This window comes from Acromyrmex echinatior, chromosome 19 (assembly GCF_024713525.1).
Source record: "Acromyrmex echinatior isolate Ae372 chromosome 19, ASM2471352v2, whole genome shotgun sequence".
In the NCBI taxonomy this organism is placed as follows: Eukaryota; Metazoa; Arthropoda; class Insecta; order Hymenoptera; family Formicidae; genus Acromyrmex; species Acromyrmex echinatior.
In genome coordinates, this window is record NC_141870.1 from 1,886,609 (window position 1) to 1,904,458 (window position 17,850).

The 17,850-nt window shown below is 35.8% G+C and overlaps 1 protein-coding gene across 15 annotated transcripts in view; it reads left to right on the top strand.

Annotated features, from left to right (window-relative positions):
- Window positions 1-17,850, top strand: part of LOC105146655 (uncharacterized) — a 157,679-nt gene that overhangs the window by 57,436 nt on the left and 82,393 nt on the right. For 9 of the 15 annotated variants that reach the window (XR_015548234.1, XM_087415871.1, XM_087415858.1 and 6 more), the window contains one exon: window positions 140-319. The exons of 3 other annotated variants lie outside the window; for them this stretch is intronic. Coding sequence is in view for 6 of the 12 variants with exons in the window: in XM_087415858.1 (XP_087271984.1) it covers window positions 140-319 (180 nt within the window). In the remaining 6 variants the exon portion in view is untranslated. 3 more of the 15 variants (XM_087415864.1, XM_087415867.1, XM_087415866.1) reach the window with 2 other exon arrangements.

Below are 17,850 nucleotides of genomic sequence, written 5' to 3' on the forward strand. Positions count from 1 at the left end.
GTAGACGCTTTTCTGCACGATCGACCATTGGTAGGACTTCATCCGTACCCGGTACATATCCGGTGGGAAAAGAATAACCACCCGAGAATTTCGGTATCGATCCCCTTGACTAACATCTTTTTCTCGTTGATGTTTCCAGCGAGCAGTCACATCGCCATCTGCCTGGGACTTTGCGAGGCTCCCTGAACCATTCACATAATCATCATCACAATCATCCCCACAGACATGAACTACCACCGTCGACATACCTCACACCCCCTCCGCCACCACCAGCGTCGAGTTACATCACGGTGCAGCGCGGCTGCGCTCTACATTCGAGGTGAGTCACACCCGGTATATGCCACGGTAGGTATTCTCTGTTTGCATCGTCCTCAGAACCGGTCAGAGGGACTAATGAGTTCGGCACTAATTTACTGCGAGTGTCAATAGACAGTTTATTTCAATTTCATGAAACGGCTTCTTGATTTAGCACAGATTTTGAAATCATAGGGAAATGGAAGATTGTAAGAGATCATCCTTTCTCAGAAATTATTTGAATTCCTTTTTACGACTTTTTACGACACGTAAAAGCTGTAAAGAAATAATCGAATAATCTCTGCGAAGAAATTAGAGTATCATGCATAATAAATAATAAAGGAATATTATATGTAATTATATATACTTATACAATATTCTAAGATTTTATTTTTTACGATTCATACATTTAACGAGCAATTCTCATTATTACTATTCAAACTATTAATTTTACCACGTAGTAAATGTCTCATGACTTGTGATAAACGTAATAAAATCTATGTAGGAAAAAAAGGAAGCTAGATGTTAAAATAAAATACGCTATAAAGGATACCCTTTCCAGTATTATGATTATACGTATACTTCTATATACTCTCGACGAAAAGAACGAAACATAAGAATGACTCGTTCTTTCCTCGAAATACTTGCTATTCAAAGCAGTACGCACAGCCTGACATGGAAATACGAACGAATCGCGTTGCTTTGCTTGTTGCGGATTCTACGATAGTACGATGAGGCTTTTATTCGGTAATGCGCCGTGGATGATCGATCACGTCGCGTGTTCCGCAACAATTCATCTCAAGTTGGAAGTTCTTGATAGCATTAGATTTTAATTACGACTTCGACCACGTAGTTCTATTATTATTTTGCTCTATTGTTGATTGCGGCCCCTCTTTGCATCAAACGTAGATCACGTCTATTCAATGTAGACGTCTACAGCGATGTACTTTGCTACTTTAGAAAAAGGAAATCGATCATTTCCGTTTGAAAAATAAATACATGCGCGTGTTCGAAAATTTATATGAGCTATTCATCATCTTAACAAGATATTTTTCCCTTTACTCTCAATTGGAAAAGATAGAAGATAATGGATGATTTTATTAACTTTTTATAGATTGAGAAAGACACTGTAGTGACGTTGAAACTGTGATATTTCGAAACAAGAAGTACAAGTAATAAATTATAACAAATCTCACTCAGGAAAAAGCTGTAAGAATTTAAAAATAGATTTCTGTCCTCTAAAGGTTAAATCGGTTATAAACATATATCTGTGTCAGCTTCGAAATGTCCGAGGAATTTATTTGAAGAGCAGTTATTGAAACAGCGAGTGGTATCGGAGATGTTTAAATATAGACGAGACGTATATACTTATAGATCTAGACTGTATCGCCGGTGATTAAAAGCGACGTAATTCCGATTTCTATACTTGTCGTAAGTAATCCCCGTACCCTTCAAATGAGCCGGCTTTTCAAGTACATACGCGGCGAACGAAAAATCTGCCCGGCGGATCACGTTTTCCCAGCGCTGGAGGATTATGAAAAGGTCTTCGATATGCGTACAAATCAGCCCGAGTTGCTCGTATATTGCACGTACAGTAATCGAGAGAATCCCTCCCACCTTTCGCATGGCCTGATAAAGGAAATAAAGAGGTTCTTATCACCCGTCTCCACCTCGTTCTCCTTCATCAACCTTTTTCATTCGCAGCGCCGTTTAAATCATCAACCGGATGGAAATGCATTCGCTCTTTTCTTTTTTGCTATTCTTTCGAGTTTGGCGCGTTTAATTCTCTATTTTGATAACACCGTGCGGTATCGATTTTCGATTAATGATGCGAACCTCGCAGATTATATACACGTAGATTCTTTGATAAGCATGAAATAAATTTTGTGGCAAACATTTCGCGAGATATTTCTCTTTCTTTTCAATCTTCTTGTTTGCCTTAAATGCTTCATCTTGCGAGAGTCGTTATCGAGAACGATGTTTTTGATGACTGAAAATACCGCAGGCGTTGTTTAATGTGGCACAGAACCGCGTTTTTGATATAGCAACCCCGCTCTCATTCGTGTACATAACCAACCCAGAAATTAGATCGACGCAATTCGTATTAATGATGAAAGTAAGAAGGAGTTTGAAGAAAGTGGTCGAAGAACTTGCTCCACTCTCTTCTTTTTCTGGAAGGAGCTCCGAGTTTTCCTCGTTGCTTCACACTAAATCTTGCCCTGCGCGTTGAAATTTTTGCTAAACAGACATCCTATAAACTCGGATACTCGAGCAACTTGTTTTTTTCTTAACTGTGATGTCGCCTATGACGTTCGTGAAAAACGGCTGTGCGAAATACATGTATGTGTTAGGGTAACTGTCCCTATTACCTTTGATTTTAAATAAACTAAAGAAAACTAGCACAAATATGTAAGAAAAGATACTTTTTTATCAAATTAAATTATGTCAAAGAGAATATTTTATTTTTTAACTATTAAAGTATAATAAACATTTTTCGAAAGATCACAATTTAAAGGAATTTACGTGATAGTCCAATAATATCGCAAGATTTTAAACTTGTCTTTATTAATGTGTCCTGCATTAGAGCGTTATGTTATTATTAGTATACATTGAAATCAGTAATAATTAAAATAATGATTTATACAATATTAACTTAAACAAGTAGCTTATATCTATTATCTGTCTTAGTAAGTATATGTTAAAATGAATCAAATGATAGGCATACAAATTGGGGGCACATTAATAGAACCATCGCTCCTTGGAGGAACGCACTCATAAAACATTAATATTTTTTAATTAAAGAAATATTATAAAAAAAGAAATAGTAGAAAAATCAATATTGATTTCAAACAGACAAAATAAAATTACAGTATTTAATCATTAATGCAATAATGAATTAATTGGCTTAAAGGCACACTAATAAGGATAGTTGCTCTCTAAATCTGAATCTCATTGGATAGTCACTAATTACCCAGTGACATACTTGGCACTGAATAATCAGTGACGTTCAATTAAAAAAGGAAGAATGATTGAGCATTATTCATTATATAACAAAAATATTAGTATTTGCACATTAATTTCAATCTTCCGATATCATATTCATTGAATTTATGCACTAAAACAAGGTTAATTAAATCACGTAATAAAGATTAGCTAGGTTAGGGATCTCACATTTCATTCATCGATTACCAGTGGCATACTTGGGCACTGATATCAATGATTATCCACTGATTCAGATTTAGAGAGACTACTGTTGCAGAAGCACCACAAACGAGGAGTCGAAGGATAATATCGCTTTAACGTAGAATAAACTCGGTGCCAGCGAGTAATAATCGTAACAACCGTTGCGTTTTCAAAGTAATTGGACAAATGAATTGTGATAAATGACAACGCGTTTGCCCGAGAGTTACCGTTCGGATACGTTTCTAACACTGTTCTGATATCGCGACTTCACGCGACAAATCTGGTTGAAATCTGTCCGTCTGTCGAGGGACAGGTAAAAATAAAAGAACGAGTCTATGATTAATGTTCTGTCACAACTTATGAGCAATATTCCGTCAGGAATTTTATGATTTTTGCGTTACCCGCGAACAAAGGAGCGCGAAATTAATTTTTGTAACCAGGTCGCCTTCTGCGCGCCTCGGTAGCTCACCTTTCGCTTGCGGCGACTAGTTTTGGCTTTAATTTCCATGCGGATCGATTCGTCGTAATTTCTGCACTTTATCTATTCGCAAAACATATCTCGCAATATTCCGTAAAACGGAATCCCGGGCGTTGTGTACATGCCGTAAGTTTATCTGCCGTGGCGTCTCCACCATAATGGCGCCGAGAGTCTCGTCGCGCCATTACTTTTCATCCCTTATCCTTTCCTCCTTTTTTTCATCCCTTCCCATCGATGGCGAAACGCATTCGCTATCCCACTCTTCGAAGCTTACACTCTCGTTTCTCTTCTGCGATAATGGAAGAAAATTCAATTATACTTATAATACTATAATAGCGATTTCTTGTTTATCGTATTTGTTACCTGAATTTCGCTTCTTGTTTTGGGGATGCCATCACGGTATAAATTACTCAAAAATTTAGTCGAGTTACTTTTATAATACGGCTTTTCTATACTTGATGCTTAAGATAGTAACCTTTTTGTAATCATATTCGTCTTAATTATGATATCTTCTGCCTAGCTTATTAACGGATGCAGTTGTGTAATGTAATAAAATTATTATGGTTTAATAATAAAAGACTTTCTCTAAAAGCATATCCTGTTATTTATAGGATTCGTAAAATGTCAATTAGAAACACTTTAAAATTATCAAAATTATTTTTGACACTTTTCATCAAAGTTTATACATACGATGTATCATACATAAAATACAATCGTTCATCTACACTAATTTATAAACAGCAGTATGAATATTCATGTTTTTATTCCTAAATTGGTATGAATGAACGATTGTAATATCTACATGACACATCGTACTTTGCAAAAATATAAAATAAAATTTTGAAAATTTTATTATCAAAGTTATTTCTGATTTTAACTTCTATTATTCTGAATTTTGAAATTTCCTGAATTTACATACAATCTTCTTGGGCTTGCGGAATAATTCATCTTATGACGAAAAGGTGCAGTTATGTTATGGAGTGTCAGAAGCACACGTGTAAATTCTCGTTTCCTTTTTCTCTCTTCCTTTCTCCCTTATGACGTAGACGTCTTCCTTCACGAACGAGTGATAACATGTGATTAACGTCCTCGTTATCCGTCACGCTCGGGCGCCAATTCTTCGTTCTTGCTCCCCTTTGTCCCGAATCCTGCCGTCCGCAATAGGTTCGACTTGGACGGGTTTCGCTTACTCTCGTGGAAATTTCGCTTCCGTTCCCATTTTTCTCTTTTCACCTTTCTGAGGCACCGTTCCCGCGTCCCACCTATCGTCCATGTGCCATTAAACGACAGGGCACGAGGAGACGATGACGACGACGAAAGAAAAATGCGCTCTTCACGACGAAATTATCGCGAACTCCGGACACTTCGTCACCTCTCACCTCCGCGATTAAATATCCTCAGCCTGTCGGTTGCAGTGCGACAATTTACGCCGTGTCTTTCCACCAGCTCCGCTCTCTCGATTTTCTTCGACGTGGAGATCGAGTCACGCGCGAAATTAAACACGTTGGAGACACCGGAAACTCTGATCCGAAAAAGCGAGTTCATCGATCTTTTTCGACGAAGCAATAAAATGAAACACGAACGTTAATCGATATATGCAGAGTGATTAGTCTTGGCGCTTACTTGTGATTTGATTAGGAATTTACTTTTCCAGTACATGGGAAAGACAGTTTTCTTAAAGTATCTCAAAGTTTAGCTGGATATTATAGATCAAAATAATTTTGGATACGCTCATTTTTAATGTTAAAACTTTAAAATGTTAAAACTTTTACAGTATTATTCATCATGCTTGAACTGTCTACATAATTATTTTGATGATTTAACAAAATTATTCTCAAAATCAGTGGATAATCACTGATATCAAATATGAAAATCAGTGAATTAAACACGTTGGAGACACCGGAAACTCTGATCCGAAAAAGCGAGTTCATCGATCTTTTTCGACGAAGCAATAAAACGAAACACGAACGTTAATCGATATATGCAGAGTGATTAGTCTTGGCGCTTACTTGTGATTTGATTAGGAATTTACTTTTCCAGTACATGGGAAAGACAGTTTTCTTAAAGTATCTCAAAGTTTAGCTGGATATTATACAGATCAAAATAATTTTGGATACGCTCATTTTTAATAAATGTTAAAACTTTTGCAGTTATTCATTATGCTTGAATTGTCTACATAATTATTTTGATGATTTAACAAAATTATTTTCTACTCTCTAAATTAGTGGATAATCACTGATATCAAATATGAAAATCAGTGAATTAAATGTGCGATATCTAATCTAGCTAATTTTTATTATGTGATCTAACTAATCTTGTTTTAATACTTAAATTCAATAAATATGATATTGGAAGATTGAAATTAACGTGCGAATATCGGTATTTTAATTATATAATGCTCTTTAAACTTTCGTTCTTTTTTAGTTGAACTTTACTGATTATGCAGTGCTATTTAAGTGTGCCATTGAATCAGTGACTACCTGCTGATTCAAATTTAGAGAATATAGTTAAATTTTTTGATACCTAAGTTAATTTGTTCTTTTCGTGTACAAAGGCTATCTTCATTCGCCATTCGTTTCATCTCTACAAAGCATAATTATAATCTAATATTTCTAATGGACTGAAGAATTATTACGATCTATGATGAATAAAAAAATTCAGTTTTCCTTGTTGAAGGATTAGCGAAAAGAAGTTAATGGGAGATTAGTGACATGTAAAGTAAACGTAATTATCGGGAAATTATTAATTATAAACGATGAATGAAATTATTCATCTTCCATTAACTTTTCTTCGCGAGTCTTCCAACAAGGTAGGCTTCATCTTTAATTCATCAAAGATCGCAATAATTCTTCAGTCCATTAGAAATGTCAGGTCATAATTACGCGCGGACATTACACTTTGTACAAATGCAGTTAATAACGAGAGTCACAAATGTGAAGTCCAAGTGAGACGGATAGAATCCGCCGAAATTGCACCTGAACGAGAAAGCGAAGAATTGGTGAGAGGAAATACCAAGCGGACGGAAACGTAACGGAAGGGGAGAGAAGGAAGGGATTGCAAAAGGGTTTCTATTCTATCGGATCTTATCGGTCAGTCGTGGCATCGCTCGCCCAGGGCACTACGCTGTTTCGATCGTTATATGTCCTGTTCCGATCGTTTCGTGCCAATCCTGAACGATGCCATGCGTCACTGGGACCAGGACGATACCCAAGGGCCGTCTCGCCCTTTATTTCACTCACATGGAAATGTCCGTTGTCCGGCGAAATATCTCCGCATCTTTCTATCACGTGAGCTGAAAGCTTCCAGATGCGTTCATAAAATTCTTCATGTAAAATTCTTCTGTTCATAAAATTTTTCAACATTTCCACGAACGTCGAAGACGTCGCGCAGCAGCGACGTAAATTTCTTAGTACGCTTTTACGACCGAGAGCATAGCAGTCTATGAATACTTATGATATTTTGTAATCGACTATAATTCTCATGAATACGATATTATGGCACTATGATGGAAATAATTGGGACAAATACTTTTCAAATTTATTTGTTATCTCGACAAAAAGTATTTATATATGACTTTATTGATCTCTAAATATTACGTATTAAATATTATGTTATTTTAACTTCGGATCCCGCTTGATATCGACTTGTGCAGTTAGCATAACATTTTATTAATATAAAAAAATTATCAGTTCCAGTAGCACTTTTTATAGTTCTATAAAAATAAAAAAAAAGTTCTGCATTTTTTATACTAAGAAACCAAAATTGAAAAAGTAGCAGCTAGAACTCTATGTAAAAATGATTGTAGAGCAAAGAACTTTGCTACAACTAATGAGAAATGTCATTGAATTGCGATAAATTATCAGCACGTATATTTTTTTCCAAATGCCGTGATGTCTTCTATATTTAAAGTCTATTAAAATCAATAATTATTCGAATTTTGTTCTTCAAATTATATATATTGGTACAACTTGAAAAAATTTAAATTGAAATTTGTCGGATTTTAGTGACGCACCCTGTACTTTAGATGGGGGGAGAGAGGGAGGGGGGGAGAATGTCATGTTCGATTCGCGAAGTTAACATGATATATTTTCAATTTTCATTTTTCAATCTAAAAAATGCGGAATTCTTTATATATTTTTTTAAAGAAATTGTAGAGCGCTGGAACTATCTTTTTTTTCTCTTTCTTTCTTTTTAATAAAATCTTTTTAATAAAATATCGAGTTAGTTTCACAGATTCAAAAATTATGTACAATATGTGTATCATATATCATTAGAGCTTTGATAAATAAAAATATCTCAAAAATATGAAAATTTAGGTTCAAGCTCTGAAAGTTGAAATTATATCTCTCATAATAAATAAATTTTCGGGTAATCACGAGTGAATTTATCTGTGCGAATTAACATGTATTAATTATTAACATACGCAAATTGTAATTTCGACAGGGACGTTTCAACAGAACACTGAATGAATTACCAATTGCAGTGAGATATTTAGAAATCATAAAAATTGATATTGAACTGATAATTCGCGCAATTAGGATCATGTTTGGATATACACTGTCAGTTAAAAATCTATAATATACGTAATGTGAACTAAAGATTTTCAGTATTGATCGTATATATCCAAACGCAGCCTATATATCTGCATTCTTCTATTTATTTATTTATGATATCGTTCTATTTATTTATTTCATTAATTTTTTTATTTATGATGCTTAACGACTGAAAAATGGCTAAAGCTCGGATACGGATTCTAAATGATCATCGCACATGCAACGAAATTCAGCGAAAAAGATTAACGGTCCGCATTCCATTACTAGTAGGAATTTTATATATCGTAATTTTCCGCGAGACAAGTCAAAGATCCTGACAAGTAAACCTCAGGGAACGACAGACGCTAATTTTTCTCAAATTTTTTACAGTTGTTCCTTATGTCAAAGTATGAAGACATCTATCATTAATTTTAGCTTAAATTTGATCATTCAATTAAAAAATAAATTTTTTATTTTATACAAATACTCGATTTTATACAATGTTTAAAGCAATATTTCTTAAAAATGAATCTACATCCGATTTCTTGAAGCTCGATATACATATATAGAAACAAAATAATAGTTAATAGTAGTTAAGAAAACGATTTCATTTGCAAAAAAACTTCAAACATCGTAAAATCAGACATTTGTAAAATAAAAAAATTTTAATTGAAAGACTCAATTTATGCTAAAATTAATGACAACTTTCTTTATACTTTGATATAAGAAGCAACTATAAAAAATTTGAAAAAAATTGACGAACAACGTTCCCTCCAGGTTTACTTGAGAAAAGAAGAGAAATGTAATGAATGGCCAGTACGTTTTGCCTCGAAGTCTATAAACTTAAGTCCAGGTTGTACATCGTGTTCATGGGGTGTGCTATTTCCTCTGCGAGATGAAGCACCCTTCGTGATATCGGATTTCGGTATCACTGAGAAAGTCTCATTGTGCTCGGATATTCGGCTATTAACTCTGTGCGAGTGAGAAGACCATGCCAGGGTATCCAATCTATGTGACACGCTATGGATGGTATATCCGCGGATGATAGACGGTTATACAAAAGCTTAGCTGAACGGTGAGCTCGGCGGTAAACAAATTTTATCTTCCGGCCAGCGGATTATCGGGGCGGAATTCTCCCCGTCGCTTGACACGATCGTTGTTCATGGTGACGAGTAATCCCTCGGAAACGCGTTTTAGCTCCGCGGGGGATGATATCTATGGGGGATATTCGGGACATTATTCAGGAATAACTCCTCAGCCAAGTCAATCCCGGCCGATCGTCCCGGAGACCAGAACAAACGTTGTTCGAACCGCTTTAATTGGGCTTTCAATTATTAATCCGTGGACGCAGATACGGACACGATACAGCGAATAATTACACACATCGTTGGGACGTTACTGTCCTAAACGTAGAGATTGAAGGCTGATTAATTAACTGCGTTTAGATCCATTGCACCCCCCCGTGCCGGATTGGTGCATCGCACGCTAGTTAATTCCATTTTCATGCACAACTTTTAATCCACTTAACGTAATACCGTGTCGACGCGTCGCGTTTGTCTGTCCCGTCTTTCTTATGCCGCTTTCGACGCAAAGCGTATTTGTTTTAAGCTCATTGCTGCGATTAAAAGCGATTATCTTCCGCATATTTCTACGAAACTTGTATACTCCCGGGAATAAAGAGGATAACTGAACAGTAATTACCTTCGTCCTGATTCATCTCCAAAATAAGAAGTTCGATTTTGGGGGGATCTGTCGTTGAACTAAACAAGAAAAGTTTCTACCTTTTATCCCATGCGAAAGATTGGCTAACATTAATCCATTTAGTCTTCATTAAAGTAAATATTCTTATTCGAGAATTCTTAACTAAGATTGAGGATTTCGGTCCCTCGGCTATACTGAAAGTTCAGAAGATTTCTCAAGATTCTGCGGTACCACTTGGATTTCCCGTCTTTGATACGAATGTATGTACCTTGTGGTGTACACAGCGTATGCTGCTTCCCGTTCGTCTCAATTTAGGGTCGGAGGAAGGCACGTCCTGGCATCGTGTTTCAGGTGCCAAAGTTCTTCGAGATAACCCAACCCGGTGCGCATGGATCTCGTTATATAGATGCGAATGCATTATGCGTATGGCCCTCGCATATCCATTCGGAAACGTGCGCCTCTTGTTGTCCGCCGCGGTTGCAGTTCGCATTCATGCACGTGGAAGTTACACATACGGGATTATATATCCTACACACATATATATATGTGTGTGTGTGTATGTATGTACAGATGTACTACATATGTATACACCAAACAGACATGAAATATTAAGATCCAAAATTGTATTAAGATCAACTACAAAAATTATTTTATTACATTGAACAAAATTTATTAAATTTTAATAACTATATTTGTTTAAATAGTACTAATGAAATATTTACTTACAGTAAATAAATATATATACAGTCAAAAATTGAACAAAAAACCGCGGATACTTTTTAAATGACCTATTATTTACTCAATAAGAAAATGATACTTAAATTAATAGTTTTTGTATTAAATAAATATTTTGTATTAAATAAATAGGTTTATATTTAGTAAATATTTAGTCAGTGCTACATATTTAAACAAATATTTATTAAAGTTTAATAAATTTTTTCTATGTACCTAAAAATAATACCTAGAAAAGGTCCCTTCTATCTAAATCTTTTTACTTAAGCCTACGGCACGCGATAAATTTCTTCCTGCTAAACTGTTTATGTTTTAATAAATTACTAGAAATTCTAAATTTTCTTCTGTGTGGTATAAGCCTAGCAATCTATTAAAAGTAGCCAAAAAAAAATAGCCATAGGCTTAAGTTTCATTTTTCTAAACCTCAGAATTGCGAACACGTTTTTCATTTCGCATGAAAATTATCATAAGACAAATTTACCGTTTACCATACGATATTATAAATAACATCGTGTATCAAGTTATCATTATTCTTTCTTTTATCTGCAATATTTATCTTTCACGAGATCTCGCACCCGGTGCCACAAGCCGAGGACCTGGAACTTGCACATGCACACACACACACATTGTGTCTCACAGCTTTTACATGACCGCGCGCGTGCGGTCATGCATCTTACTAACGGTGTGTCTCCACGACGCATCGCTTTGTGTGGTTAGCTTAAGCCGGTCTAGCGTCGTGCTCAGAAAGTAGCAAAACTATCCGCCCTCGCAAGTGGACAAGGCAATATAGAATTCAGTTTTAATGACATAATGGACGTTGTGCATATTTAAGCAAGGATGTTTTAGTATGCACGGTCATATCAGCGTTATATTAACCTTACTATGACCCATTATCGGCGTTCCTCGCGCGTTCAATTTAATAACTCGAGGAGAATGAGGAAAGACACTCGATACTCTGATATTAGAGAAAATTGCCTTATTATCGCAGCGAAAGTGGACTAGTTCATCGCGGTCAACTTTAACGGGAACGAAAGAAAAGTTTCAGAAGAATTCGCTCATTATTTCATCGACAGAAACGGCTTTTCAAGTTCGAGAAACCTTAATACTTTTCAACTCCACATTTGGATCGATCGCGTATAATTGTATATGAAAATCTTTATCAATATTTTTCAAACATTTACGACGTGTCGTGAATGACAAAACTCTAAGATTAGACACTTTAAGATTAACGATGTTAAAATAAATTTTATCTCATTTCTCATAATTATCTTGGATCATAAAGTAATAACGAAGAAAGGGGAGCTGTTCGATTTAACACGAAATGACCCAAAGGGAGATGTCACCGTTGTGATCTCCGGTTTCGCGATAACTATTCAGTCGCGTCGTGAATATCAAGTATTTTTCGAGTCAAGAAAGCTTGCGAATTACTTAGTCTGCATGTATCTGCTGCAATGATAACGCTGACGAAATGGAAGATGGATCGATTGCGCGAGCGTATAATTAATATGGTAATATACACACGGAAAAACGGTTTTACTGAAGTACCTAAAAATCCAACTAGATACAGATCTGAAAATAATAATGCTGGATCATCAAAACAATTATGTGCTCAAACTGATTGCTGGAATGTTAAAACTTTTTGTAGCATCGCTCAAGTGTCCTACACGGAAAGAATTTGTTTTTAGAAAAGAATAATTTTGATAAAATCTTTAAAAATTTAGGTAGATATAGATTTGAAAATAATTTTGTTGACCGTCAAAGTAATTATATACACAGGGAGAATTTTCTTTTAAAATTTACTCTGAAAATATGATAGGGGACAATATTGTATTTCGAAGAATTGAAAAGAGATTTTATGTAAGTCTCTCTCATTCATTAATAAAATTACAACAAAATAAGTTTGATTAATATTACTGAAGTGCATGAAAATTTGAAAATATATTGTACTACACTATCATATTTTCAGAGTAAATTAAAAAAAAATTCTCCCCATGTATATAATTATTTTCACGGTCCAACAAAATTATTTTCAAATCTACTCGAATTTTTAGACTTTATCAAAATTATTCTTTTCATATACACGACCTCGCTGTTCGCGCTTTGTGTTATGTAATTATGTAGGAGGCGGATTACCCTGCTCGTATGGCATTTTATGACTCAATGCGCCCATAGCATATGACGATCCCGTACGTTATTAACAAATAAAAGACGATATCGCTTACAAAGTTTATCCGTAGCTTTATAGAAGAATGCTCGCTCGGCCAGATAACGAAATATAAAACCACTCGATAAAGACTTCGATATTACCGGAATAAAAAGTCATTCTCAAACACTAACCAAACAGCTCAGCGGAGAGAAAAGTTTGCAACTTTTTCAATTTTCGATACTATTATGGGCTTCGATATTTAATCTCTCCTCTCGCATCGAATTATATTAGGTGTTGGAATTAATTCGTAGCGTTTTACAAGTGATGGGAAGTACTTTCATTAATGTATTTTTTAATGCTCATGTGAAATAAATAACATTCTTTCATTAAAAACGCTACGAATTAATTCCAACACCTAATATAAAAATTCGCGTTTGCCTCGATCGCGTTAAGCGCGTGATATTACACGTTAATATTAAAGCGGAAACGTTTGCACGTGAACGATAACGCGGATAAGCTGCTTTCAGACAGGTAAGGAATTCAGATGACACTTTCGCATTTCGAAGATCGCGCTCGAATTTCCTTTCGAGGCACGTCGATCTCGAAGCGAAGCATCATCGGAGATACGAAATACGTGCCTTCGACTTCTTTTCACGTGACTTCTGCATTTCGATCGAGGTCAAAGGATCGACACCATTCTTCGAGACGGTATGAACGACGACGTTATCAAAGTCGTGTGACCAGAAACGGTCATCAAACGGAAGGGAATTTCTAGTTGCTGTACGAGAGAAACAGAGAGCAGAGAGCGAAGAATCACCGTTCGCTAAATATTAGGTATGCGACTCGTTGCGCCGGCAAACGCGCAAAATTACGGTTCTCTAACACCATACAACATTATTCCGCATTAGTGCAACGATAACCGACCGTATCGCACGTATTACACGTATTACACGTATTACACGTGTGTTATATAATAAACGCGTGCGCCATTGTTTATTGCATAACCATGTTATGATACAGTTATCGCTATGGTGTCTGGCGCTTGCATGGTTGACTGTACAGTAGAGTTCGTTATCCCAGAGATTTACTGCACTACATTTCAATTCCCTGAACTGTTTAAAATTAGCTGCCTTTCGACGAGGATCCGATTAAACGTCGTATTTCTCGATATTCTAATAAACTTTCATCCTTTAGATTGAATTTCTCTTAGAAATTAATTACAAGATTGTATTATATAGAATCCTTTGTGTATTCTTCGGCAATCAAACTTTTACTAATTGCAAAAATAACACGCGATCAAAATGAGACACGAGATTTTTTAAAGATTTTCCTTATATTCGTAAATGCGTTTTTATAAAATATCCTTCATCGACATATTTTTTAATGAGATCGCAATATTTGGATTGGATTTCCCTTAGAAATTAATTCTAGAATTGCGTTATATAGAATCCTTTGTGTATTTTCTTCGGCAATCGAATTTTTCATAGTTGCAAAAATAATGCGCGGTCAGTCGTGAAAAATGTGACACGACAAAGATATTAAGAATGTAGAGAGAATGCAGAATTTATGTCACGCGACAATATATCTCGGACTTGGTACGCCATGGGAAGACAAAAGGGACATCGACGTTGAAAACTGACCACATGTAAGAGCTCTGTTTTCACCCTATGACGATCTCGAGGGTGATACGTCTGACGTGATTTGTTGATCTATATAATTCACTTGTAATTCTATTATTCCACAAGTACTCTTTTCAACGCAATACAAATGTTTGATTCTTTAATCAAATAACGCAATATCTTTAACCAAATATTTTTGCAATCAATCGAACTTGGTTTATAAATTATGCCATTAAAATTGTGTTCTATTATTTACTGTAACGTGTGCTCATATATATTTACGTGTATAAAAATATCAAGCCAAATATAATATATAAAAACATGAAACATTAAAAAAAATGTTTTGAAACAAAAATTTTTAAATGAAATATATGTAAACCGTGCAACACGTTTTGTAAAAAGCATTCGGTTTTTATGACAGATGTATAAACGTCACTAATATTTTTTTAATAGAATTAATATTTGTTTAGATAATTCAAGCATTCTGCGTATGAAAATATTGAGCCAAAATTATTAAAAAGTCAATATTTTGCGATATATTTTATTCTAATATATATATTTTTATATAAAATAAGACGCATAATTGCATTCAAAATAAATACGTATAACCGTGCAAATTATCAATTTTTTTCTTAAATACAATTTTTCCATGAACTTATCATTAAATGCATAAAAGTAAAAAGCAAAATCATGGATTATTTTGATTTTATTCTTATTTATTTTATTTCATTTTATTTCCAATAATTCAAAATTAAATATTAAATATTTTGTAATTATTTTTTTACTTATTAATATCTTTAAATGCGAAGTAACTTATTAATATCTTAAATATATCAAAGAATGTCAAAAATATTGCGATCTCATTAAAAAATTTCGACGAAGAATATAAAAATGCATATTATAAAATATTTATTACATGCATTACGCTTCGTTCTAAAATCTTTTTATTTAAATTTTATTTTACGTCACAATAAAATATGAAATATCTTTTCGCAAGTACTGAACTTTTTATGACTCTATTTGAATACTTTTATATGTAAAAAGGAAAATTGTCAAATTAAAATATAAAGAATATAAAGAAAATATAAAAAATATAAAAAATATCTCGATAACGTCATATTTCATAAAAAATATATTATAAAATAAAAAATGCGTTAAGTGTATTATATTCTACTCTTGAAGTTTTTACTTGAAAATTTTTTCAAAAATGTTTCGTCGTTGATATGTGTATTTCGAAGTCTCGATACTTTTTCTTCACTCTGTATGTCTACATGTATCCCAAAGTCGAAGGGAATGAATACTGTGATATCGAGAGCCCATCTGGCGAATGCCATTTGGCGCCTATAGTGAACTCTTCTCCGATAATACTTTCCTGTGACATAGCACTCGTGTGCAATCTTTGTTCAATGTGAAACGTATCGCTTTGCACGCGTGTTTATATAGGTCACACTGCTCGCTCTGTTCATTCACAGCTGAAACTTCGTTCTCTCGATCAAGCTCGATCGAACAAAACATAGGAGATGTCATCCAAAGAAGATTACTGATGATATTCCCGAAAAGTCCCCTTTAATTATACTTCTTCATAGCGGCTTAGCTTCAACAACATGATGATAATAAAGTGAACTCGCTGGCACCGGCGGAATCAAAAGCGAAAAACACGACTAGTGAAAAACTAATTATCCTAATTATGGTCGAGTCGTGGAATGCAATTTTCGTTCCTGAGTACTGCACGATTTCTACAAGAAACACTTTGCGTTTACCGTAATTAATCATTTCTGATTATATTGTAAATGTGCTCGATGGTCCTCACAAATAACAACGTTATTTTTCAATTATTATTATTGACAAAAATTCCTTTGGCGCGCCGTAAGCGAAATTTTTTTAAGCTTTAATATGGACAGATAGAATATTAAATTATTATTTAAATTATTACATTGAAAAAGTATTATTTAAATATATAATTCGTAAAATGTTTTTATTTTAAATTATATTAACACAAAGAAAAAAAAATAACGAATGAAATCAGTGTCTTTTATTAAAATACAATTCAGTCTTTTTGTCAATTTCGTCCATCTTGATTATAAGATATAAAGATATTATTTTACGCACGAGATAATACAAAAATTATTTACTTTTATGAAAGAAACATACTATTTATAATTGTGCAAAGTGAAACGTGAAAGAATCTTTCACTAGAATCTTTCCTTATACACATCCATCATCTTTGAGAAAATTTTCTAAGACATTATACATACATATTCGCATATCACATTTCCCTCTTAAAACTACAAGATAACCCGTTATCATAGGGTAGATGCACGTATCGCGGAAGATGCCTTCGCGAAACCTTCATAAGGACAATGCGCCGTCGGCGATTCTCGGGAGGGGAGGGGATGCACACGCGCACCCGCTCGCGCTTGGTGGCGGCAGGAGTGATCGGAACGGAGAAAACTGAGAGAGCGAAAGCCGTGGAGCTGTATCCTCCCCTTCTCCTCCACCCCCGACCATAGTGTACTGACGAAGAGAACGCACTGGGGTAGTAGCAGCTCGACGAACGTGGTGAGGGGCGGCGGCAGCGGTGGCGGCAGCGACGGCGACGGCGGTGGCGGAAGTGTACGGGAGCGCGAGAGGGAGGGTGGCAAAGGCGCATGCCAGTTGGGCCCTCGCCGCGCTACGAGTCGGGTAACCCCAGAATTCTCGCCCCTTCTCGCCGGGATAGCCCGGCACGGTCGCGCGGCGTATTCCGGAACAGAGTATCTCCGGCACGAGACACGGCACGGTCGCCCTCGCTTTCACCCTGTCCTTCGCGACTGCGAGCAGTGCGAGCCCGCAGGCACGCCGCCGTTATCACCCAAGTTGATGCCGGGACAGTGTGATAACAATCGATGATAATAATTGCCGCGCGCCGCTTCCGGCGCGTCCTCCCGTGACCTCGGCGAGGGCGATCGACTGCCGTGAACCGTCTGTCTCGCGCGCGCGATCGGGCAGACGAGCCTCTCGCCATCTCGCCGGCGTCGTGGAAGTGGTGGTGTAGCGAGCGTCGAGCACGACGCGCGGACGTCGCCCCGCGACACCCAGCACGTGATCGTCGATCCACCGGAAAGACGACCTGGGTCGTCTGATAATCATTCGCGAGTGTCCCACGGACGATCTCCAGATTACAAG